Below are 27,483 nucleotides of genomic sequence, written 5' to 3'. Positions count from 1 at the left end.
CTGAGAACTTTGTAACTTTCCACATGGTGATTTAATAAAAATTTAAAAAAAAAAAAAAAAGAATGGAGCTTCCTTGCGACCTAGTGATTCTGCTGCTTGGTGCCTCTACTTAGGTTATGGAAACAACACAAATTTTTGATGATAGATGAATAGATAAAGTTGTGGCATGTATACAAAATGGTGGACTGTGCCACCATAAGAAAGCATAAAACCGTGTAGTTTGCTGCAACTTGGATGGAACTGGAGGCTAGCAACTTAAGCAAATTCAGTCAGAGGGAGAAGAAAAATATTGCTTCTCATTGAACTATGGTATCTTAAGAAACAAGACAAAGAAATAGAAGGTATCAAATGATGGCGACCTCTTCCCCCAACGCTGCCCCCTGCCCAGCATTAGGGGGCTGAGAATGTCAATGCCAGTATGTAAGGAAGTAATGAGGAGGCAGATTGAAGGGAATGAAAGGATTTTGTTTGACGTTCTTGGACACTTGAAGCGTTTAGCAGACACTATTGTAAACATGATACCCAACCTATTGTAATTAATTTCTTTTAGGTTTGCCTAGGGGGGAGTGAGGGTAGGAGGGAAGCTTTAGTCATTGGAAGACTCCATTTAATACTCAGCACTCTCTACACCCGCCTGAGCATCTCTAGGGGTTATTCCTGAGCACAGAGTTAGGAATAGATCTTGAGCACTGATGCATATGGCCCCAAAGCATATATTTTATGCTATATACACACACTATTAACATCATCATCATCTCATTGATTGTCGATTTTCTCGAGCAGTCTCAGTACCATCTGCATTCATCCTAGCCCTGAGATTTTAGAAGCCTCTTTTTACTTGTATTTCCCAACGGTGCGGCATGGAGGCTCTTTCAGGATCAGGGAATGAGAACCATCATTGTTACTGGTTTTGGCATATGAATACACCACAGGAAGCTTGCCAGGCTCTCCCATATGGGCAGGAAACTCTCGATAGCTTGCCAGGTTCTCCAAAGGGGAGAAGTAGGCTATAAGATGTCGCATCCGGGAGCTTGGTTTTATAGTCTCTGGATGTTGGCCATTGGTGGGATTACACGGCGCTGGGGGCAGTTTCTGGATGTGACCGCCTAGCTACTGGAAAATGGGGGATCTGAACGGAAGAGGCCGAGTCCCAATCCGAGGAGGCTTGGAGATCTTGGCCCCGGGTCCCACACACCTGTGTTCCTCTGCTGGTTCCTTCATGTGTGAGGCTCATTCGAAGATGTGAAGAGGGGCCTTGAGCATGGCTGTGGCTGGGTTCTGGAGGTCATCGATCATGGGGGGCTCTGCTTAGGGTGGGAAGGGAAACTCAACCCACCCCCTCTGAGGGGCTCTGGTGAAGACAGCCAGGCGCAGGGGCAAGAAACTCTGCATCGCTCTCTTCTGGGAGCTTGGTCATATAGTCTCTGGATGTTGGCCGTTGGTGGGATTACACGGCGCCGGGGGAAGTTTCTGGGTGTGACCGCCTAGCTACTGGAAAATGGGGGATCTGGGCAGAAGAGGCTATTAACATATACATGTATATATATATGTATGTGTGTATAGTTTGTATATATACATACTACATGTGTGTGGAGAGCTGGGTATGTATATGTGTATATCAATAGTAGAAAATTTGCTTTGCAAGCATGAGGACCTGGGCTTGGTCCAGGGCTTTGAGTACAAACAAAATTTTATATATATATATATATATGCATATATATATTAATTTGGAGCATCCAGGAGGTTCTAAACAATGGTTAGAAAGAAAGCAGTGTTGGGGATGGAGAGCAGTGTTGGGGATGGAGAGATAGTACAGTGAGTATAGTGCTTTACTTGCACACAGCCAACCTGTGTTTGATCCCTGATCCCATATGGTCCCTCAAGCTTGCCAAAAGTTATCCCTGAATGTAGAGCCAAGAATAAGCACTGAGCACTACCAGATGTGGCCCCAAAGGAAAAACAAAAACAAAAAAAAGGGGAAGTGGGGGCAGGGGGACAGTGTAGCCTGTAGCCAGTTTTATCCTGTGGAGTGAAAATGTCTGAGAATGATGACTCTGATTATTGACTCACCATGTATGTATATCTGAATCTGTCTTTCCTGTCATTCCTGGCTTGAAAATTTGCTAGCATATTGATATCTCCGATCCAGGTCACCCTGCTTATGAAGTATTTTACCCTGTAACATGTTTTCAATGTATCTAAAAACATTCTTTCTCTCATGTCTCTTCACCATGTCCTGATATTTTTGTCCTGTAGACTGAAAACTCTTTTCTTTTAACCCTAATCTTACCCTTAGATCAACACTTGTGGTCATTATTTTCTTCAAGATATTTAACGCCTTTGATGGCATTCCAATTTAACAGCAAACATGAAATCTCTTTGGAGGAGGACTCATGTAGCATTGAAAACTCAGCATCCCAGCTGTCTGACCGAGGGATATACTGACCTGTTTTATACTGTAGTTTCTTCAGCTGTAAAATTATAGGAACTATAGAACTTGTATCTAAGTCATATTTTTTATATAAGACACCAAATTGCATGATGGTACTATATCTGACGCACTGTGTTGAGTAAAATTTTAGTGGCATAGGTTCTTTTATAATAACTCAAACTCTACCATTAAGATCAACTAGATTAGCCAGTTGCATACTCAGAACCAGTTTGACTTCACTCTATAAGGATTTTGACCTGTAAAATTCACCTATACACTGATGGAAGAAAATGTTTCTGGGAAGAACTTAGAAATGCATGTCCTCTCAAAAACTCTTAAATTCTGTAGGTAGGGCATTCTCCTTGCACGCAGCTAACCCAGCATCCCATATAGTTAGTTCCCTGAGCACCTCCAGGAGTAATTCCTGAGTACATGAGCCAGGAGTAACCTCTGTGCATCACTGGTGTAACCCAAAAAGCAAATTAAATAAATAAATAAATAAATAAATAAAAGCTTAGCTTCTGTAGTGTTATTATTATTATTTTGGTGAAGCAAGGTAGTTTTATTGAAACTTAAATTTAGAAAAATGTGAGGAAAGAGAAAGGGAGAAGCACAAAAAGTTTGAGAGAACACAGTATTTTTCAGAGTGGAAATAAGAAAACAAAGAAATACAGAGACAAGCGAGATTCATATTCAAGGAAGAACACAGGTTTGATGAGCAAGCCCACACTAAATTACTAGAAAAGTATTACTAGTTAATACTTTTAACTAGTAATGGTTAACCATAACTAGTAATGGTTAGCCATTACGAGCCTAACCTAATAATGGCTAGGCTGTTTAGGTGAAGAAATAGTATGAAGTACTATTTACAAACAGGATGCCTAGTTTCTTGAAATCATTTCTTGTCAAAGACTTACTCTTATTTTTCTTTTTTTAATTTTTTTTAAATTTATTTTTTTCCATCTTAAATTATTTTTTAATTTTTTATTAGTGAAACACCATGTGGTACAGTTTTAGACTTACAAACTTTTGTGCTTGCATTTCAGTTATACAATGATCGGATTTACTCTTATTTTTCTTGAGACAAATAGAGAGCTGCTATGCCTTGAAATGGGTCTTGTGGTCAGAAATGCGAGGGAAAAAAATCACAAACTGGTTCACTCTAAGGAATTGAGTCCTAGCCTGACCTAGAACCAGCCAGTGAAGTGTTCCCAACCTCATCTGTAAAATGAAGACAATAGGGACTGACAGAGGTGGTCATCAAGCAGATAAGAAAGTGGGTTTGACAGTGCTGGTAGGCATGTGGTGAAATAGGAATCCTCATTCACTACTGGTATCTGTTTCAGTCACTATAGGAAACAGTAGGGAAATGTCTCAAAAAGGTAAACATGTAGCCCCATGTGATTCAGAGATTCCACTTCTTAGCATATTCCCCATAAATACAGAAACATTAAAGATACATACAGCATCAAGTAGAATAGTCAGGATAAGGAAACAACCCAAATGTTCAATGATAGATGAATGAATAAAGTATACACAACGAGACACTATGTAACTGTAAGGAATGTTGACATCTTAGAGTTGACTCCAATGTGGATGGAACTGGAGGTTGGCAAAATAAGTCAGGGGAAAAACAACAAATGCCAGATGATCTCATGCATCTGGTTTAAAGAGAAACAAAACAGGGAAATCGACAGTACCAAACTATGACAAACTCTTGGCCTCTGATTACACAACTGAAATCATCAAGTATTGCAGGGGGAGGAGGCTTAAGGTAAAGCTGGGCTAAAAGTGCCATAAGAACTAGAATGAGATTGTACAGGGAATAAGGTGCTTGCCTTGCGTGCGGCCAGTCTGAGTTCAATTCCTGGCATCCCATAAGGTTCCCCCAAACACCGCCAAAAGTGATTCTTAAATGCAGAGTCAGAAGTAACACCTGAGCACCACCAGGTTTGACCCAAAAATAAATTTTAAAAAGAGAAAGAAAGCAAGAGGAACTGGGGAGATAGTACAGAGCTCAAAGCACTTGCCTTGTATGAATTGACCTGTTTGATCCCCAGCACTGCCTACGGGTCCCCCAAACCCCATAGGAGTGACCCCTGAGCAGAGCAGGAATAAGTTCTAAGCACCACCAAGTATAGCCCTAAAAATAAAATAAAGAGAGAAATAAAAGATGAGGGGCTGGGGAGATAGTACAGTGGGTAAGACACACGTGGCTGTCCTGGGTTTGATCCCTGATACCCCATATGGTTCCTTAAGGCCACCAAGAGTGATCACTGAGCATAGAACCAGGAGTAAAGCCCCTGAGTATCACAGCCTGTACTTCCCTCCCTAAAAAGAACTAGAAATGGAGGGTCTTGGGCACTTTGATGGTGGTGAGGGTACAGCCTAAATTGTAAGATCTTTGACGCTGGTGTAATAATACAGCAGGTAGGGCATTTACCTTGCACGCAGCCAACCTGGGTTCGATTCCCAGCATCCCATATAGTCTCCCGAGTACCGCCAGGAGTAATTTCTGAGTGCAGAGCCAGGAGAAACCCCTGTGCATCTCTGGGTGTGACCCCCCCAAAAAAATTGTAAGGTCTTCTATGACAATTTGATAGAACTCAGTAGTGTACTGATCTGGACCAGGACTTTTGTTTATTGGGATATTTTAATTTATTGTTTTATTTCCTTGCTTGTGGTTGGTCTGTTCATGTTTTCTTCTTCCTCTTGACTCATTGGAGGTTGTATGATTTTTAAATTTTTATCCGTTTCTTTTGGATTCTCCAACTCTGAGACAGAATTGTTCACAGTAATATGTAATGGTCTTTAGCATTTTTGAAATATCTGTTACAGTGTATCTCATATCTTATCCAATTTATTTCTATTTATTGTGTGAGTGTAGCAAAGGGTTAGTCAGTATTTTTATTTTATACTGTAAAGGATAATTTCTGGTTTCATGACCTTTTCCCTTTATTTATTTTAAACTTCTGTATCATTGATTTCTACTCTGATTTTTATTATTTTCTTTTTTTCTTCTTCGTGATTCATTTATTCTACTTTTTCTAGTTTATCAAGTTTGAGGTTGGTTATGGATTTGAGCTTTTTCTTCTTTCCTAATTTTAGCCTGTGTTGCTATGAACTTCCCACTAAGTACAGCTTTTGCTCTGTCCCAGAGGTTCTGTTCATTTGCCTCTCATTCTTGCTAATTTCAAGAACTATTTTTATTTCTTCTTTTTTATTCCCTCTTTGATTAAGTGGTCACTTAACAGCATGTTGTTCAGTTTCCAAATGTTGAACATTTTTCCATTTTCTCTACATGATAATTTCTACCTTTATAAAATTGTCATCTGAATGGATACTTAATATAATTTCTATATTTGTAACTTTATGAAACTCATATTGTGTTTTAGCATGTAACCTATTCTGATGAATTGTCCAGGTGCAGTCAATAAAAATCTGTCTTCATTTGGGGGCAGGATTGTATACATTTCAATTGTATACAAAATGTATAGGGCAGGCCCTATACATTTCAATTAGTCCCAATTCTTCCAGTTCCTCACTGAAGGCTCTTGTTCCTTTATTGATGATCTGATTGATCTGTCCAATGACAGTAGTGTTAAAATCTCCCACTACTATTATGTTCTGTTAATGTGTCATATCAGGTCTATTAGAAGTTACTTAATATGCTTTACTGACCGTTCATTAAGTGCATACATATTAATAAGAGATTTAAACCCCTCTTGATTTATTGATTCCTTTAATCAGTATGTAATGTCTATCCTAATCTCTTTTTATTTTCTTTGGCTTGAATGTTATTTTCTCTGATACAGTTATGGTCAATCCTTCACTTTTAGTTTACCATTAACTTGTGTGATTGTTTTCCAATCTTCATTCTGAGTTGGAGTTTAACATGAGAGTTCAGATGTGTCCTTGTAGGCGAAAAAAAAAAAAAACAACCTGTGGGACTTTGTTTCTTGATCCATCCGGCCTCTCTGCCTTTTGAGAGGACAGTTCGACTGATATTTACAGGAATTCTTGATATGAAGATATTTGTTAGCATTTTTCTATCAGAACTTTAGCTGATTGCCATTAAACTTTTTTTTCTAAGGAGTTCTCTCAATATTCCTTGCAGAGCTAGTTTAGATGCAGCCTATCCCATTTGCTGTTGTTTGCCTAAGAACGCTTCTATCATTTTTCAACTCTGAGTGATAACCTGCAATGTATAGGATTTATGCTTGCAGGTTCTTTTAATTCAGAACTCTCCATTTTTTTATTGTTTGTGGAGTTTAATTTGAGAGATGATTTAGATATTGTGTTGTTTCCTTGGTATTTGAGTCTTTGTTTTTCTCTTGCCAGTTTAAGGAGTCTATCACTTTGGTTCTTTGCATTTTGATTACAATGTGTTTGGGTGTTCTAGTTAGGTTTTCTTGGTGCATCAGCACCCAGTTATCTCTCAGACTGTGGAAGTTTCCACTTAGCGCCTCTTCCAGCAGTCTTTATTCCCTTACTCTTTTTACCCTCCTTTGGGAATTTCTAAGATTCACAAGTTGTCCCTCTTGTGATCGCCCATTAAATATCTTAACTTTTCTTCACTCTTTTTAAACATCTTATTACCTCTTCTTTATTAATAATATTGTGTGGTGTCACTGATTCTAGGCTTCCGTGGAAAGGAATGATTAACGTGGATCAATATGTGCCTCTTTAACAGGGACAAGTGATCCATACGTGAAGTTTAAAATTGGAAGAAAGGAAGTTTTCAGAAGTAAAATAATACATAAGAATCTTAATCCCGTGTGGGAGGAGAAAACGTGCATCTTTGTTGATCATCTTAGGGAGCCATTGTACGTCAAGGTAAGCCATTTATCTATTTCTCTGTAATACAATATGACACAGAAATTCCTGCTTAGTATTTATTATTACATCTCTCTGTCTGATGAGACGTTTCGCCAGAGAATATTCTGTGCACAACTCTACCCTTAATTTCTTGTTTTTTTTTTACTTTATATAAGGAGATAGATACTATGACAGAAATGAGGGGTGTTGAGTCAGTGAGAGCTTTTTCCTTCAAAAGGTCCTACTGCTAGTCCCATAGGAGGGTGATGAAGTCTAGCTCCTGCTTAGTCCAGATAACCAATGCTGTGTACATGGGGAACATGTGAAAACAACCCTCTATGTGATCCAGCAAGAAGCAAAGCTTACATAGAATTAAACCTTTCTGTTCAAGAATTTTATTAGGCATTTGGGGCTGAAGAGATAGTACAGGGTATAGGGCTCTTGCTTTCCACACAGCTGACCCAGGTTTGGTTCCAGAATCCCAAATCCCATATACTCCCCCAAGTACTGCTGGGAGTGAACCCTGAGCCTGAGCACAGTGCCAGGAGTAACCCCTGAGCATCACCAGGTGTGACCCAAAAACTAATAATAAAAAAAAAATTGTATCAAGTGATTTACCATTCTGTTTGCAAATAAAATATCTTTCTTGTCTAAAAATAAAAAAAGAATAGAGGTAATAAAGTACTAAGAGGTGAAAATCCTTTTTATTTCAGTAAAGGAGGGAAAACAAGTCTTCTCATTTTTATGTAGTTTTATTTTTAAAAAGAAGAGCTTCTGGGGCTGGAGCGATAGCACAGCGGGTAGGGCGTTAGCCTTGCACACAGCCGACCAGTTTCGATTCCCAGAATCCCATATGATCCCCTGAGAACCACAAGGTATAATTCCTGAGTGCAGAGCCAGGAGTGACCCCTGTGCATCGCCAGGTGTGACCCAAAAAGCAAAAGCGAAAAAGAAGAACTCCTTCCCTAAGGAGACAGTTCAGTGGAGTGGAGTGCATGCTTTGCATGCTGGTGGCTCAAGCTTTGATCTCCGTTGTCACCCGATGAGAGAGACGCCTGAGCTCTGAGCTGGAAGTAGCCCCCAGATGCCACTGGGTCTGCACCAACCAACAAAGAAAAAATGTAAACAATAGATAAAAAGAATTTAAGGGAAGAATTATAACCTTAATTTCTTGGTTTTTTAAAATTTATTAATATAGTTACTGTGAAATTGCAAAGTCATTCATGATGTAGTATCAGGCATCTAATATTTCAACACAAATCCCTTTATCAGTGTCCAGTTCCCTCTACCAATGCCCCCCACCCCGCTTTTGCTTCCTACCTACCAGTCTATTTCTACAACAGGCACTACACACATACACACCACACACACACACATTTGTATGTAACTGTTGCTGATAGGGTTTCTTACATCACACTTTGCCACCTTTCAACAACATGTCCTACGTCCTCCTCCCAGTTGACCCCTTCCCTCCACCTAGGTGCTGCCTTTCCCCAGGCCCTCGAGCGGCACATTTTCTACTGAATACCAGTTCTCATGTTCTTTGTTTCCTTGTCTTATGTTTGCATCTGAGTTCCCTTTCATTTGTACCTCTTGATCATAGGTAGATTATATTATCTTGTTGTCTCCTCTGTTTTGACGTTCTATTCAATGACCAAAACTTTTCCTACTTTTATCACATCATGGACTTAATTCTTCTCCCTGCAACTAGCACATAAGCTTAAAATCTCATATAATCCAGAGCTGGAGAGATGGTACAGTGGGGAGAGTGTTTGTCTTGCACACGGCTAACCTGGGTTTGATCCTCAACATCCATATGGTCTTGAAGCCTACCAGGAGTATTTCCTGAGTGCAGAGCCAGGAGTATCCCATGAGAATTGCTAGGTATAGCCCCAAACCCCCCAAATCAAAGCAAATAAAAATATCTCATATAATCCCCTTTCTAGCAATCTTTGGGCACTTCTTTCCTCTAAAATATTTATTTGGGTTGCTTCTAATGTTTTCTCTCTCCATGAAAAAAAATTAAAAATCAAATTTTTATTTTAATTTTAGCAGGGAAATTTAAAATGTTGATGAAAAGAAAATCACCATAGTTTATAGTTGATAAGTTTCAGCAAGTTTATATGAGAGAATAGGTTCCTACCTGCAACAGAAATTGTCTCCTGAAACATTGGCTAAAGTAAACAATGAAATAAAACTAAGGAGCACAATTCTTATATATAATATGTGTCGGCAGAAGAGTTATTTATGTGAAACAATTGTGGCCAGCCATCTTCCCATCAAAGAAACATCATAATTTGTCTCTCCCTGCATCTCACCTCTGTAGAGAAAAAAATATGAAATAGAGAGAGAAAAGTACCTTCATTGTAAGAAATCTGAGAGGGTCAAGTAGGGATCTAGGGAAAGGAGGTAGAATGTAAAGAGAAGGTTCCTTCTAAAAAGGTTTAGAAGAGATGATCTAGAATAACTAGAGAATTGACAGGAATGGGAAGTAGATCTCAATAAAGATAGCCCTTAGGGCCCAGAGTGATAGCACAATGGGTAGGGCGCTTGCTTTGCAGGAAAGCAACCCATGTTCGATCCCCAGGATCCCATATGGTCCCCTGAGCAGCTTCAGGAGTAATTCCTGAGTACAGAGCCAGGAGTAACCCCTAAGCATAGCCAGTTGTGACTCGAAAAAGCGGGGAAAAAAAGCATTTAAAGGCCCTTGTAGGAGAGATGATGAAAAGAAAGAGGCTTATTTTAATTTAAATTTATTTTAAATTACTTAATTTAAATTATTTCTGCTTTGCATTTTTTCCTTCAATTGGATATTACCCATGATGGAACCATGTGACTCTCTCTTTCAAAGGGTTACAAGATCCCACTGGATGTTGGTTCAGTTTCTTTACTGTTTTCTGTGCTCAAGAATGAATGTCATCAGGGCAAGAGTGATAGTACAGCAGGTAGGGCACTTGCTTTGCACTTGATGACCCAGGTTTGATATCTGGCATTCTATATGGTCCTCCATGCCCCTCCAAGAGTAAGTCCTGAGCACCGCTGGGTGAGACCCCTCCCCCGAAACGAGTGTTCATCAAAAATCAAAATGCATATTTCAAAAAGAATATTTCAGTGGCTAGAGAGATAGTACAGAGGTTACAATATTTGCAGTGCAAAAGCCAACTCCAGTTCAATCCTCAGCACCACATCTCATCCCTCAGTAAGTGATCCCTGAGCACAGAACCAGTAGAAGCCCTGAGCACAGCTGAATATGGCCACCACAAAACAAAACAATATATTTTTTAGATGGTTAGGATTCACACAGATATTAATTTTAGTGAAGCAAATACTTCTTCACCTCTGTAGGCTTCACAGTATGGGCAGGTGAAAACAAGAATGCAGGTTTGGTTTGGAAAATATTTATAATAAGGTAGCAGTAGGAACTGAGAGTGAAAATGTAGAACCTCTAATTGAGACAAGACTCACTGCAGTCTAGCCGGTCTCCATAGCAATGTTCTGACATAAGCCTTAAATAATAGAATAAGGTCAGCACTCATTTCAATTAAGTTGAATATCAATTCCCCATTGTCATTTATCTCACACTGTTGTTCAGGAAACATAGCCAACACCCAGAATTATAGAAGAAGAGATAGAAGTGACATAAAGGGGGGAAGTATTTCTGTAATTTATTGCTTGATTGGCCTCTTAATGAGTTAGAAATTTAGCTACTAAGTTGAAGTGCTTGCTAAATAACAGAAAGAAATAGAAAGAAAGAAATTATAGAAAGAAAACTCTTCTGGGCCCATATTACTGCTTCTAAAATGATCTTTAAAAAAAAATAGACACTTCCTCAAGTAACTCATATCTGTCCAAGCTTCAGGTTTAATATTTAAGATGTCCTTTTAGCCCAATTTAATTTAAGGCCTATGTTGCTGTTTGTTTTAAATTTTCAGTGATTTTAAGGTTCCTAAAATAATGCCTTACTCCATTTATCCTTACCCCCAGCTATAAAGCAGAATTATCCCCCAAAGTTTTAAAACATCTTGCTGCCAAGTCTCTCAAGACCCCAAAGGCAGAGTCCAAATATCCAGATTTTTCAAACTCAATAACAATTGTGGTGTATTTAGAGAGCCAGTATTCTAGACGTTAAAATGGAAGGAACTGAATATTTGGAATAGGAGTATGTTTGAAGTCTCAAACCACATAGCATGCAAAGAAAATTATTCCAATGTTACAAGGTGTTTGTATTAAATGTTTTTTCTTATAAGCTTTCCCTTTGGGTGCTGAAGGTGTCAGAGGCTAAACACATGGTTCCCAAAAGTGCAAATGTTTGAATCAATTTACCCCTTACAACTTTTTCTGATACATATATATACACACTTATATATGTATGTGTGTATATATATACATATATATAACCCATATATATGGGTTATATATATGTATATGTATATATATGTATATATATATGGGTTTTTGAGCCGCTACTGGTGATGCTCATGGCTTACTCAGTAATTACTCCCAGCAGTGCTTGGGGAACCATATGTAATGCTAAGCATCAAATCCAGGTCGACCACATGCAAGACAAGTGTCCTAACCCTGTACTCTCTTCAGCACCCCAAATAATCATATTGTATTGCATTTTCAACAATAAAATAACACTAAGGGGAAAAAATCTCAACCATTTTAAACACACACACACAAATCAGTAGCAAAATAAAACACAGTAAAGCATGATGCATGGTTGCTTGCTTTTGGTTTATGGGAGAAGAATATGTGAAGTGATTGAGTGTTGGGTAGATGACTCTGCGTTCACACCTTCATCATTGTAATAGCTGACATTTATTGAGCACAATGCTAAGTACCCACTTTATCTCATGTAATCCTTACAACCCTATGAGTAATCATCCACAACTCCATTTTATAGGAGAATGAGACTCAGAGATTAAGGGTTTCTTTATGTCCATGCAGCAATTAGATAACATATGTCCACCCAACAATTAGGTAACATAGCTTATATTTTCCACTAAAAATGACTAATTACTATGGTCCTAGTGAGATTTTGTCTTGTTTTATTTGTTGTTTACAGTGTCAGTTTTGACTTAGACTGGAGTTTAATTATTCTTTTATAGTGAAAATGGTTATTTTGAAGCTCTCTGGGAATGAAAATAAGTCATGGAAATATTTGCTGAGAAGAATCCTATTTTCTGAATTCAGAAAAAGGGTTCAGAAAAAACCCTATTTTCTGGGTCATTCTATATGATCTGTGAACTTTTCCTATTCCTATTCCCATTCTATCTACTCATGCCATTCAAGTATCCCTTCTGTCATTGTTCTTTTATTCATCTATTATGTAAGTAGCATCACTCCATCCCCTGTGATGTTTTTCCCATGGCACTTATTACTACCTGGCATGTGTTTGTTTCTGTCTGTATCTCCTCCATATTTAAATCCCATACAATCAATGCCAAGGTGTGTGGGTGGTCACACTTGACTGTTCTCAGGGCTTACTCCTGGCTCTGTGCTTAGAGATCACTTCTGAAGGTGCTTGGGGGGCCCTATGGGGTGCTGGGGATGGAACTTGAGTCAGCTGCATGCAAGGCAAGCACCCTACTCACTGCACTATCTCTCTGGCCCCACAAAGGCTTTTTTTTCTTAACTACTTTAGTTCCAGCACGTTGAACAGTATTTGACACATAATTTACTATTCACTAAGTATTTTTTAAAATAAATGGCTGGAAGCAGTATATTAATTCTATGAACTGTCAAATCTGGTCTCCCCTGAAGTCATAATTTCCTGTGGACACTTCAATCACTTGAGCTAACAAATCGCCCTGGATGTTGAAACCCTAGTAGTTGAATTTTCTATACTTAATCTTGAAAGTAATTTAATTGATGCACACCCAAGTGCAGATGTTCATAGTAATCAATGGGCCAATGATGCTAAATAAATATGTTGATTAGAATAAAACACTAGTTGTTTTAAGGCCATAAAACAGTGAAGAAAGGTGCTTCCCAAGCACCTTCTCACTTACCTAGTGTTTGTTATCTTGTAGAAGAGAGGGGCCAGGAGAACAATAAGCCCCTGTGCATTGTTCACAGTTGAGTTCCAAGTCATTTATCCAAAATGGGTGTCCAAGTTACATTTGTTGAATTTAGATGTATTTTCTTTCTGAAATCCAACAAAATCTCTATCTGACTTCTTAGTCCTGGAACTGGGCTGAAGTAGCAATAACATTTTAAGCTTGAATTCTTTATGTGAAAAGAAGTATCTTGTTCACTGAGTTTATGTAAGAGTTGAATTTTAAAATTTATATAATGTATTTAGCCCAATGCCTAACCTAAACATTAGACAAACATTATTCAGCATTAATTGCCCTTATTGCAGTGAAAGCACATTTTCCTCTTACTCGAGTCTCCTTTCTATACATCATATCGCTGAAACCCCCGGAGCAATGCTTCCTCTGACGGGTAATTTAATTTCTGAAGCTTAAATTAAGTAGCATAGCTAATAATGTCAATAATGAATGAATTCTGATGTTTCCATTCGCAGCCATGTTTATGTCTTTGCTGGTTAATTGAAGGCTGGACTTAGTATCTGGCATTAGAACAATAAAAAAGACTCACAGTGAGAGTGAAGAGCTTTAGAATGTTGAATCCCCCAGTTGCGTCACTATGGCAGTCATTTCACAGAAATCATAGCTCTGTCCCCACGTGTGTGTGTGTGTGTGTGTGTGTGTGTGTGTGTGTGTGTGTGTGTTCCAGGCATTCTCATGATCATCTGTCACTATATTGTTCGCCCAAGATTTTAAGCTATGGGGTTTATAATCAGACTAAACTGCATAAGAGAAATTCTGATTTTTGAAGTAAATTTTATAGTGCAAAATATACTACAGTGGTCACTTGTAAATTTTGAGGTATCAGTTACATAAGACATAAGTAGTAAATTTATGTGATATGTCACAGAGCAGCATATCATTTTAGTTATTCACCACTGGCAAATGAATAAAGCTCAGAAGTATAATTGATAAAGGGGAATATTTATTACAGGAGTGCTGTGCTTTCTACAACAAATGTACTCTTGAAAGGTTGTATGTAAATCAAATGACAGTAAATTGAATAATTTAAAAGGCATTAGAGAAGCTTATTACTTAAATAAATCCACCAATCCCATGTGACTCTTCAAATTCAAGAATCCTTTTTTGTACTGCAAAGTATTTATCTCTTGATTTAAGTATCTTTTTTTTTTTAACATATTGAGTTTGCTTAAATTGAAGTGTACTTTACTAGGGAGAAGAACGATAACTGATTAGGGCTGCTGTATATATTATTCCTGTTCTTTCCTTTCCAGCTTTCTGGCTAGTCTACCACAAATTAGGCACAGGGTGCTGTGCTATTGATTATCTCAACCTAATGGATTCTCACCTCCTGGAAAGTCTAATGAACTGTGTTTTCAATTCAAGAACCAAACTTACCTGTTGATGCTCATTAACTCCAATACACAATACAAAGACTTTCTATTTAAAAAGGTCAAGATGCATAGCTCTAAATTTTATCAGTAACATTTTTTTTCTTTCCTCTTGAAAGCTTTCTTTGATCTTGACTTTCACTGTTTTCTTTTCAGACCTGCATCTTTACACTTATCAAAATGTGTAATTACTTATCTCCTGGACACTTCCTTGTTTAATAGTTGTCTTCCTCACTGTTCTGTAAGCATCAAGTTTGCTCACAACTGTTTCCTCAATCCCTGGCCCAGTGTCTGGCCTATAACAAAGTACCTAATATTTGTTGAGGAAAGAAATAATAAAATTATAAAAAGGTAGAATTTATTCAATTCCCACTGACTGAAGTTTGTTCGTTTGTTTTTTAGATAGTCCTAATTGATGTTGCTTTAAGCTATCTCTCCAGCCTCCTTCCAAATCTCCATCTTTCTCAGCTGACCTCACAGGAGCAGGCTTCTTGAGGACTCCTAAAACTGAATAGCCGGCTGCTCCCTTGACCTGGCGGATTCTTTCTTTTTAGTATAGGTTAATCCTTCTTACCATTCAGATCTCTAAGCAGGTATACTTCCTCAGAAAGACCTTTCTAGACTCCCTAGAAAAAATAGCAGCTCTCCAACCCCTTTAGGTGTCAAGACATACAGTGCTCATCATGAAACTACATGTATCTGCGCAGTTTACTATGAACATTTCACCTCCTAAATAACAAGTGCAAGAGTTTGGGGACCATTCCCATCTCATCCCTGGCAACTGTTCTTGCAGGCAGGGAGATGGGGAAAGGGGCTCTGGTAATGTTTGCTGGTGGAAAACAGCTTGTGAAACCTAAGCCCGCCCCAAGGCCTGGAGGCCTCCTTCATAAAAACAAAACAAAACAAAACTGATACATCTCAGGAGCTCAGAAGCCCATTGAGATGCAGAATTGCAGCTAGAGTTGAATCCCTGAGAGATCAGGAATGCAGAAACAAAGGCTGCGACAGGAACTCTAGAATGGCCTACCTGAAGTTCGGTGCTTTTCCTCAGGAAAGGTCCCATTAACTTTTTTTTTCTTCTTTTTGGATCACACCAGGCGATGCATGGAGGTTACTCCTGGCTCTGCACTCAGGAATTACTCCTGGCAGTGCCAGGAGTATGGGATGCCGGGTATCTAACCTACCTGCCTGTATTGTTGCTCTAGTCCCAGCCCCATTAACTGTTTTTTAATTATTTATTTATTTTTTAATAAGTGAGTCACCGTGAGGGTACAGTTACAAATTTACCCATCTTCGTGCTTGTGTTTCCCTCATACAATGTTCGAGAACCTCCATGATATTGAAGCTACAGGTATCTTCAAAGATGACACGCAACTGACCAACCAAGTGGAAACAGAGATAAACAAATGGGACCATATTAAACTAAGAAGCTTCTGCACCGCAAAAGATACAGTGACCAAAATACAAAGACAATCTACAGAATGGGAAAGGATATGCACCCAATACCATCCGATAAGGGGCTGATATCAAGGGTATATAAAGCAGTGGCTGAACTCTACAAGAAGAAAACATCCAACCCCATCAGAAAATGGGGCAAAGAAATGAACAGAAACTTTTCTAAGGAAGAGATATGAATGGCCAAAAGGCACATGAAAAAATGCTCTGCATCACTAATGATCAGGGAGATGCAGATCAAAACAACCATGAGATACCACCTCACACCACAGAGAATGGCACACATCCAAAAGAACAAAAGCAATCACTGTTGGAGAGGATGTGGGGAGAAAGGGACCCTTCTACACTGCTGGTGGGAATGCCGACTGGTTCAGCCCTTTTGGAAAACAATATGAACGCTTCTCAAAAAATTAGAAATTGAGCTCCCATTTTACCCAGCAATACCACTTCTGGGAATATATCCTGGAGAAACAAAAAAGTATAGTCGAAATGACATCTGCACTTATATGTTCATCCCATTAACTCTTAATTGTGTAAGGAACTTGGGACTAAGGTGGATAAGGAAGATAACCAGACTTAACCTCCCCCCAAATGCTACTTGGGGCTCTTCCAAGTATCTACTTCTCTCTTTCCCTCCCACTGTTTTCCCCAGAAACCTTTATGGCTTCACTATTTATCTCCTCCTGAAACTCTTTTGTGAGGGAAAGGCAATGGGTACAAAAAAGCCTGGGTAAGATTTATGATGATTTTCCTTTCCTGCAAAAAGCAATTCCTTGTTCCAGCCTAAGTCCATGACTTCCCAAGAAATCAGGGGCACGATCTTTGCCCACACTATACAAAACAAGTGGGCAGCTGCCTCGTGGGGCTGGTGAAACTTGAGTTCTGGGCTTTGCAGGGCTTCATCGACCAACTCTCATTAGCCCTAGATCCGGGGACTTCCCTGGGTGACTGAGGTGGGTAAAGAGAAAAGCCGTTGATTTCTTTCTCTCATCTCCCCACTTTACATAAGCCACCCAAAAAACCCTGCTCCTCCAGTGGGAGAGGGGGGCCTCATCCTTCTCTTTTTTCCTCACTCCCCCCGCCTTTGCTGTTGTTAGTTAGTTATACTAGCCCATAGTCTTGTATAAAGAATTTGGGACTAAGGTGGATGAGAAAGATATCCAGACTTAACTTTCCCCCCCTGGAGCGAAAGCACAGTGGGTAGGGCGTTTGCCTTGCACGCGGCCAACCTGGGTTCGATTCCTCCGTCCCTCTCAGAGAGCCCGGCAAGCTACCGAGAATATCCTGCCCACACGGCAGAGCCTGGCAAGCTACCTGTGGAGTGTTTGATATGCCAAGAACAGACAACAAGTAGATGAACAACAGTAGGACAGTGCTACAGACAGCCCATAGTCATTGCTTTAGACAATTTTTTAAAATGTGCTATAACTTTACAAATTGCTTTAATAATATCTTACCTTAGGGCCAGACCGATGGTAAAGCAGTAGGATTATTGCCTTGCATGTAAAAACCTGGGCTGAATCCCTAGCATCCCAGATGGTCCCCCACACCCCACCAGGAGTGATCCCTGTGCTCAAAGCCCTGAGCACAGCTGGATGTGACCCCTAAACCAAAATAATTATAATGATAATACTTTGATGTTTCCTTATCTGGATATTCCAAATGAGATTGTCTTATAACATCAGAGAATTTATCTTCAATGACCTGAAAATCTGAAAAAAATCAGGGTCAGATTCTCATCACCCACAATAAGAAAATGATGGCTGGAGGAACCAGTTGGGATGGGATATGCATGCCGAAAGTAGATAATGGACCAAACACTGAGATGACCTCTCAGTGTCTGTGTTGCAAGCCATAATGCCCAAAAGTAGAGAGAGAGTATGGGGAATATTGTCTGCCATAGAGGCAGGGGGAGGGTGGAAAAGGGGGTGTATACCAGGGATATTGGTGGTGGGGAATGTTCACTGGTGGAGGGATTGGTGTTTGATCATTGTGAGATTGTAACCCAAACATGAAAGCTTGTAACTATCTCATGTGATTCAATAAATGTTTTTTAAAAATTAAAAACAAAAATTCTCATCACCCAGGGTCTGGTGTGGAAGATATATTTGTTGAATTTCATACCGACTTATTTTTCCTCCAAATAATGTCAATGCTCCTTCCTTAATATGGGAAAATGTCCTAAGCCTGTGTTTCTCATATTTTTGTTGATTTACTGTATTTTATTTAATTTTTTCTCATTTGCCTTCTTTAAAATCCTGTTTGCTCTGAGTGAAGTCGGAAGGAAAGGGATAGATGCGGAATTTTCTCTCTTATAAATGAGACTTAAAGATCCATGCAGGGAGCAACAAGGATCTGAAGACAACAAAATGGAGAATTGATCCACACAGTTAATTGGGAAGTGGAGGGATGAGAGAGCGCGAGCTGTTTGGGCTTTTGGGAGAGGGGCCTAGGTAAACTGGTGATGGGTGTAGTATTGGAATAATGTGCATGAGAAACCATTATTAATGGTATTATAAACCGTAGGATCTCAAAACTAAAAATTTAAGAATTGTATTTGCCTCAAATCAATAATATTTTAAAATTTTAAAGTTTCCTTTGAATATTTTGTGAGAACCAAATATTTTAAAGAACCAAAACAAATGCAATTTTTAATTCCTAAGACGTTTTATTGTTTTGGTAACATAGTTACTCACCAATTTATAATAAAGACATTTTAAGTTATGTTGATATTGGAATTATTTATAATAATGCTTATCTCTCTGACTTCTTAGGTATTTGATTATGATTTTGGACTACAGGATGACTTTATGGGTTCAGCCTTTCTTGATCTCACACAACTGGAGTTAAACAGGTAACTTGGAACTGTTTTCCTGTCATTGTAGCCTGTTATGAAGCAGGCCTATGGCAGGAAATTATGGCAAACCTGCTTCTAGTTACTCCACTGTCTTTTACAGTTGTGAGTCTTGCGGTAGGCAGCTTTTCTCAAGGATATCTTTCTCGGGGCTGGGGTGATAGCACAGAGGGTAGGGCATTTGTCTTGCACGCAGCCGACCCGGATTTGATTTCCAGCATCCCATATGGTCCCCTGAGCACCGCCAGGGGTAATTCCTGAGTGCAGAGCCAGGAGTGTCCCCTGTGCATCTTCGGGTATGACCCAAAAAAGAAAAAAAAAAGATATCTTTCTCATCTTCCCAGGAGAACTAATAGTATCTTCCTTAACAATCACTCTTCAACAGAAAAATTCTTAGATACCTGCTTTGTCTCCCAATACTGTGGGAACCACCAGGAATAGAGAGATTAAAAAAAAAAAAAAGATGTATTCCTTTTTTTTTCCCTCAGGTCACTTATTTGGGTTTAGTGATAGTGAGGTATAAAGAATACTCACGTCAGTCATAAATGTTAAAGAATCAGACCATGATATAGGAAACAAAATAGGAACACTCTTGGGTGTGTTGTTTCGCAGATGCTTCTGGTAGTGCTCAGAGCTTCTCCAAACTCTGTGTTCAAGGAGGCCATTTCTGGCAGTGCTCAGAACCACACAGTGCCAGGAATCAAATTCAGGCCTTCTTGCTCTAGGGGTAGGCTTGAGGGGTGGTTGGGGAAATTGGAAATAATGGTGGTGGGAAGGTACAATGGTGGTGGGGTTGGTGTTGGAATATTGAATGTAATAAATCATGAACGACATTATAAAAATAATTTTTTTAAATAATTAAAAAGAACAGAAACAAACTTAGGCCCCTATGTCAAAGTATGCATTTAGCCTGTTGAGTTTTCTCTCTGGTCCTACACTTTTCTTTTTTGTTGGGGTGGGGTGTAGGGATCACACCTGGTGATTCTCAGGAATTCTCTTGGCTCTGCACTCAGGAATTAGTCCTGCGGTGCCCAGGGGACCATACAGGGTGCCAGGGAACAAACCAAGAATGGGCACTTGCTTGAAGGTGCCCTATCTGCTGCACTATCTCTCCTACCTCTACACTCTTCTTTTAAAGCAAAAACTTTATTGTCACTTTAACTAATCTATAATCATCATAATCCTTGGTTATCATAGAATATCTCTGAAGTGAAAGTCAATTGACTGTTTTTTGCCTTGTTACATTAAGTTACGGACTGGAACAATAGCACAGCGGGTAGGGCGTTTGCCTTGCACTTGGCCGACCCGGGTTCAATTCGTCCGTCCCTCTCAGAGAGCCCAGCAAGCAACTGAGAGTATCTCGCCCTCATAGCACAGCCTGGCAAGCTACCCATGGCGTATTCGATATGCCAAAAACAGTAACAACAGGTCTCACAATGGAGACGTTACTGGTGCCCGCTCGAGCAAATCAATGAGCAACAGGAAGACAGTGACAGACAGTGCTACATTAAGTTATAATTACTCAGCTATTTTTAATGCTACATAAATAATATTAATTTTAATTATTTCTAGTTATTAATTATAAAATTATAATGCTTCTCAATGTAAGATTTATTAATTAATACTGCATAAGAAAAAATGGTTTTTCATAAAACATCAAGCAGTGTTGAGATGGGCTAGAAAGGAAACAATAGAATATTCACTGATGATTTTTAGGAAAAAGATTTTCTTATATTTTATACTATCATGGTTCACTATGCAATAGTAATAGAATAAACAGAAAAGCAAAGTAATGGCTTAGATGACTACTTTTTACTTCTATAAATGTAGTTGAGTAGAAAAAACTAATAGAACCCCTGTTTTGTGAGTGGCAAAAAAATTCATTCTGTTTCTCTCTCTCTCTCTGTTTCTCTTTGTATCTCTCTTTATATATCAGTATTTATATCTATGTACACACGCATGCATATGCACACATGTCTAGGAACGTATGTGGTGTGAGGGATTGAACCAAGATCAGCTGCATACAAGGCAAATACCCACCCTGCTGTGCTCCAGCCCCTCCCTATTTTTCATTCCAACCAAGAGCTCAGTGTAGGCTTGACCTAACAATAGAAGGCAGATGGTTGCCTCTTTCCACCCCATGACAGTGGACAGAAGTTTCTAGGCAGTGTTGTGGGTAATATAGCTTGTTATCATGAAAACTGAGCTCTCATTGAGATAGACTGCCAGTCTACAGTAACAGATCATGATTCATTTATTTCTGTGGACTTCTACAGAAAGATATGAAAGTTATTATACACAATCATAGAACATAAATTTCTTTACGAGATTATTGGTTCTAAGTGGAAAAAGTAGATAATTATAAGAAAATAAAAAAGTGCATAAGCATATGTTACCACTTTATACATATTCTGAACCATGTACACACCAAATTGCTACTTTGAAAAACACATTTTTGTGTATGTCTTTTTTTTTTTAATTAAATTGCCACGACATACAGTTACAAAGTTGTTCATGTTTGAGTTTCAGTCATACAACCAACACCCATCCCTTCATCAATGTACATTGTTTGCCACCAATGTCCCCAGTTACCACCACCCCCCTCCAGCCTGCCTCTATGGTAGACTCACTCTGTCTCTGTCTCTGTCTCTTCTCCTCCCCACCGTTTTTGGCACTGTTTGCAATACTGTTACTGAAAGGGTATCTCATATATATATGAGATGGATATATATATATCCACACACATATATACACACATATATATGTATCTATGTATATATATAGATACATATATATGTATGTTTATCTTTCTACCTCCTTTCAGCACTCAGTTCTTGTTCAGAGTGAACATTTCCAACTATCATTGTCATAGTGGTCCCTTTTGTCCTAACTGAACTTTCCCCCAATCTCCCTGCCCTTGTGGCCTGCTTCCTACCATCGACCAGTCATCCTGACCTCTTTTCTATTGTCTTTGAGTATTAGTCTCATACTATATTTTTTATATCCTGCCAATGAGTGTGATCATTCTGTGTCTGTTCCTCTCCCTCTGATTCATTTCACTCAGCATGATCTCTCCACGTCCATCCACATAGAAGCAAATTACATGAATTCAATTTTCCTAACTGCTGCATAGTATTCCATGTGTATATTCCACATGTAAGTCAGTAGTTTTTGTGTACAGAATTTGAATAATAACAATGATCATATTATATTCGTGCTACTCTATATAAGGCAAAAGTACCACTTTGAAAGAAAGCAATATGTAAGCATCATAAAGTAATAACAGATATTTTTGAATATCTATCAAGTAATCATTATAGGAAATGTTTAATCTGTTTTTTTGGTACATCATCATTATAGAAAATGTAACCAAATCTAACACACACATTTATTTAATCTGGGGCTTTTGGCAACTAGGGATTCAAAACATTGCAAAAAATTGCTGGTATAAAATTTAATTTTGGCCTTATGCACTAAATGAATATTCACAGACTTAATATTTTATGTCACAGGCCCACAGATGTGACTTTAACACTTAAAGACCCTCATTATCCTGACCATGATCTTGGAACCATTTTGCTCTCGGTTGTTCTTACCCCCAAAGAAGGAGAACACAGGGATGTGGTAAGTCTCCCCGCGCCCCTGGAGTGCTTTCTCAATCTCATTTGTTTGAATTTGATGAGCCTTCTTTGAACCCAGAAGTAATAACAAAGAGCAGTAAGTGTGAACACCTGAACTGTTCTTTGCTACTGTAAGTATCCTAGTGTCACTGGGCCCTGCATTTTATATCTTTCGAACTTCCAGTTTCCTATTCTCTTTCCATATCAGATCCTCTTGTTATAAATAAGGGACACATTTGCATCTTTTATTATCATTTTATTTCCTAATTTCAGGTGCTGTACTGTTACTGAATGTTGATATTAATTCAGGGAATATATTTAGTAGTGAATTGACTATTTGGAATTCTACACTGATCTATCTAGATCAAAGTAGGAGTAGTTTGATAGTAGTATTGTCTGGTTTACCATCAGAAAGAAACTTAGGTACCGTTCTAACAGTTTCTGCTTTCTGGTACTTGCTAACTGATGAGTGAGCAATTTTCGGTGGATTGGTTTCCATATCAGCGTTACTCAACACTGACTCTTTGTACTTCCTTGCACCATATGCTGCTTTGAGAAACTGACACAGGACACAGAGAAGCTAATTACTCCAGGACTGCTGAAATGACATTAAAGTCATCAGGTTTTACCTGCATCTGTTTTCTTTCCAGTGCACATTCTGTTGCAGTATCTCAGAGATTATTTATTGGACTTTATGTGCGTCTGAGCAACAGAAATTACTCTCACTCATTCTGATTGTAACACATTTTAGGAGTGGAACTGATTTTTTAGGGCAAGTTCAAGTACTAAATTTCAGCAACATGATTTTGTTGTCATAAAATAATGTAGGAATAGAGTTGGTTATATTCTCTGTTGGAAATATATTAGTGTTATTTCCCCCTAGATTACAAGTAGAAATAATGAAATGCAACTCCAAATTTGGAAGTTTCAAACTCACTCAAGTTTTGCTTTTTTCAACTAGTATTGTTCTCCATATTTAAAAAAATTGAATAGCTTTTCCCACTCTGGAGTAGCCTGTGTTTTCTCTTGAATGAAAGTATTCCTCTCTTTCTCTCCCCTCATGTTGTCCTCTCTAAGTTTCTTTCAATAAAACCTGTTTTGCCTCACAAAATAATTAACAATGTCTACATATATATAACCATTATGAAGTATGATTTAAGTATGTTTATTCTAATTAGGAAGGAATTTCTATTTTCTAGTTAGCATTAAGAAATAGTAAATTCTGTGAGAATTTAGAATGCTAAAAAATGTGTTTGTGTGTATGTGTGTATGCACAGACTCTTGTACACAGATGGAAGGGTGAGTGAAGAAATGACTTCACAGAAGGTACTTAGAAATGGAAAACACTTATTTAAAGTCACCAGTTTAGAAGACATTATCTTATCCAGCATCAGTCAAGAATTATATCCTAGCTGGTTAGTTCAATCACTGGAATAAATTTTGATTGTTAACTTATTGATCTTGGTACTCACCAACAGCAGACTGTGAGCTGGTTCTGTGTTAAACTCTTAGGATTACATCACCTTTATATCCTCAAGGATGCAGGAATCAAATAATTACTAAAGAAAATATTAAATGAAAGCGATTTTAAGTGTCTTAAAATAGAGACTTTTTTTTAAAAAAAAGAAGAGGTATATGTGGGCATAACAGCAAATAGAATAGAGTGTGTTCTAGTCAGGGGAACAGAGAGTCTCTGAAGGAGGCAAGTCAGAGCTGGGATCTGAAGTATGAATATGAGTTAATAAGGCAAGACCATGAAGAAAGGAAACCTTCATGCTAAGGAAAGCAGTGTGTGCAAGGACCTCGTGGCTGAAGAAACTACACTGCTTTCTAAGAATTGAAATGAACTGGAACCAACTTTAAAAGATGGAAGGAAAAGGAATGTAGAGGGTTGTAGAGCCTGAGAGTGTCAGAGAACAGGCCGTTCCAGACTGAGAAACTGTGGTTGTCAGGGGTGTGGTCTCTGCCCCATAAAGTGAGGGAGGTGGGGATAGAAAGATGCATAGAGAGGAAATGGCACAATCCTACTGGTCTTTGAAAATAGTCTTCTAACTGTACTATGGAAAACTTTCTAGAACGGTAAATGTGAATGCTTGGACACAATTGGGAGATTATCACAAAATACCATTGTGGAATATTATGGAAGCTTGAGTTAGAACTACATAAAGCAGAGATGAAGAAATGTTGGCAGACTTATCTGAGTTAAAATCTTAACTGATTTTAAGCTTGGTGGTTGACTATTTTTGTTTATGGTTGTTTTGCCTATGTAATAAATGGTGGAAGCTTTATTTTTAAAATGTCTAATTTCCTGAAGTTTATATGTGTCCGAATCATCCAAAATGCCATTATTATTGCAGATAAAGAAAATATGGCAATAATAGTTACTCTGATGTGTTGAGCAACATTAGGTGTAAGGTTTAGAATCTAAAAGGAACCATTTTTAGGTATGTAATTTAAAAATAAACTTACTGGGCCAGAGAGATAGTATAGGGGTTAAGCCTTGCAAGCAGTTGACCCCACTTTCATATCTGTCATCACATAATGTCCCCTGAGCTCTTCTGAGTGTGATCTCTGAGCACAAAGCCAAGAATTATCCCTAAACTCCACCAAGTGTGGCCCCAAACCCAAACCAAACCAAAATAGACTTATTAATTATCTACTAATCATTATGCTAAGTTCTGTCACCCCCTCTTTATTCTTTTAAGTATTCACTGGTCTATGGTTGTCTACTTAAATAAAGAAACTCCTGATGGGGAACTTGAAAATTCTCCAACAAGCATCATATGTTCCCTTACTTATAACCTTACTGAATCATGGAAACTCTTTCATAGTTCACCTTCTCTCAAGTGCTCCATTTCTTTGGTCATTTGTCCTAACACATGCCTATTCTTCACTTCACTTCCTTCCCATGCTCTATCACTCCTGCTTTGAAAAAAAGGTATTTGTATATGTATATGTATATGACTGCTGCTTCTGTTACCTTTCTTTTACAAGACTCCTCTCAAAACCTTGCCCAACTTTCTGTACTTAGTGATTGTAATCTCTATGAGGATTTCAAAGGATGCTCAGTAGTCAGGGGAAGGTATTTTAAGTATTTTTTCATACTTCAGTATTCAAATCCATAAAGTTGTCCAAGTTATCATAAATGATGATCTAATTTACATTTGTTAGTTCTTAAAATTAGTATACTAATGATCATCTTCTTAAAATCAAGCTGTGTTACTTTCTCAAGATTTCTAATGGTGACAATGAATTAAAAACCCATGATTGTATTTTCTCTATTCTGTAATATGTCCTGTATGACTGAATATTCTTCTTGGAATACATTTGAAAATTTTTAGCTTAAAACAAAGATCCATTATGTCTTCAAATTAAAATTTTATATATCTAAAATGCAGAATATATTGCTTCAGAGAAATGTCATGCTGGACTTGCACAAATTATCCAGAAACAAATCTTATTTAGAGAAAGTATGACTTAAAATTCATCAAATCAGAAATCAGTAAATAAATGTTTCAAAATTCCATTATCCAGAGTGGTATATAACAAAGGAATAGAACTTGATTTTATACTTACTATGACACAGCAAAATTTTAAGTATTCTGTTCTCTTGATTATAATCTCACAAACATTCTATTAAAAAACCTTTGGAATTTAAGTTAAAGAACCACTTTTATTCTAAAGCCTGTGCTTAAAGAATTTTGCTAAATGTTTCAAGTATGTTAAGATGAAGAAAAACATGAATCTTAAGAATGAGTAATAGGGTCAGAGAGATAGTATTGCAGGTAGGACACTTGCCTTGCATGCAGCTGACCTAGATTTCATCCCCAGCATCCCACATAGCCATCCAAGAGTGTCAAAGAATGATCCTGATTGCAGAACCAGGTGTAAGCCCTGAGTACTGCCAGGTGTTTCCCCAAACCAAAAATAAAAAAATTAAAAAACATTAACAACTAATCCTAATGATCAAATAAGATATAGGAGATTAATGTTAAGTACTAAGATTTTTACATCAGTTTACTTGTGAGGTGCTATTAATATTGGCAATATGCTCCATAAATAGTGTAGTTAGGATAATGTCTCATTGTGTGTATTCTCAGTTCTGGAAATCAGTAAAATTAAAGATTAAACTGAAAAATCTATCAGTTTGCTGAATCTACTAAAACATGCAATATTGAATTTCAACAGAGTAATTAGAATATGAGCCATAATTGCAACAGTATCTTATTATACATATATACAATATATCTTTAAATTTTCAGCATTGTACAAGAGTCCAAAATCTCATTGGGGGCATGCTGATGAGTTGCATGGCACATCTGTCATCTCTGTATTACATGCATGTCCTATTTTTGAACCCAGATAAGTATGCAGTGCATATATGTATGTCCTTTATATGGTATTTTGGTATAATCGTGTGTTTGAGTTCTTTCTGGCTCTTTTTCTAGCAGAGTTCAATCCACAGCTTTCTTCATTGGAGAATTTGTGAAATAAAAGTGAGTTAATTTGTATTACACACTTCTTTGATAGCCTAAACCAAAAAAGAGTGCTTTGCTAAAACTAAAAAAGTAAAAAATTCTAAGAAACCTATGAGTTGACCCTAGATTTTCAGGACATTTATGTTCATTTATTTTTTAATATTTTTCTAAACTATTCCATAATTTAAAAATTTTCACCTACAAAAATTATTATCTGTGCTTTCTGAGATATATATATCTCAGAAATATATATATATGTATTACAGTATGTAGTGTTCTGTGATTATTTTCTGCTATAGTAGCCTTTTTTTGTTTTCCCTTTTTGGGTCATACCCAGTGATTCTCAAGGGTTACTCCTGACTCTGCACTCAGGAATTACT

General features: G+C 38.0%; 1 protein-coding gene across 1 annotated transcript in view; it reads left to right on the top strand.

Moving 5' to 3' along the window:
- Positions 1 to 27,483, top strand: part of MCTP1 (multiple C2 and transmembrane domain containing 1) — a 670,427-nt gene that overhangs the window by 381,126 nt on the left and 261,818 nt on the right. Inside the window, exons 3-5 of the mRNA XM_055131251.1 lie at positions 7,125 to 7,267; positions 18,926 to 19,005; positions 22,518 to 22,629. Coding sequence (XP_054987226.1) covers positions 7,125 to 7,267; positions 18,926 to 19,005; positions 22,518 to 22,629 — 335 coding nt within the window. The remainder of the gene's footprint in view (positions 1 to 7,124; positions 7,268 to 18,925; positions 19,006 to 22,517; positions 22,630 to 27,483) is intronic.

The sequence above is a fragment of the Sorex araneus genome, chromosome 1 (assembly GCF_027595985.1).
Source record: "Sorex araneus isolate mSorAra2 chromosome 1, mSorAra2.pri, whole genome shotgun sequence".
Taxonomy (NCBI): Eukaryota; Metazoa; Chordata; class Mammalia; order Eulipotyphla; family Soricidae; genus Sorex; species Sorex araneus.
This window is presented reverse-complemented; position numbering and strand designations above follow the sequence as displayed.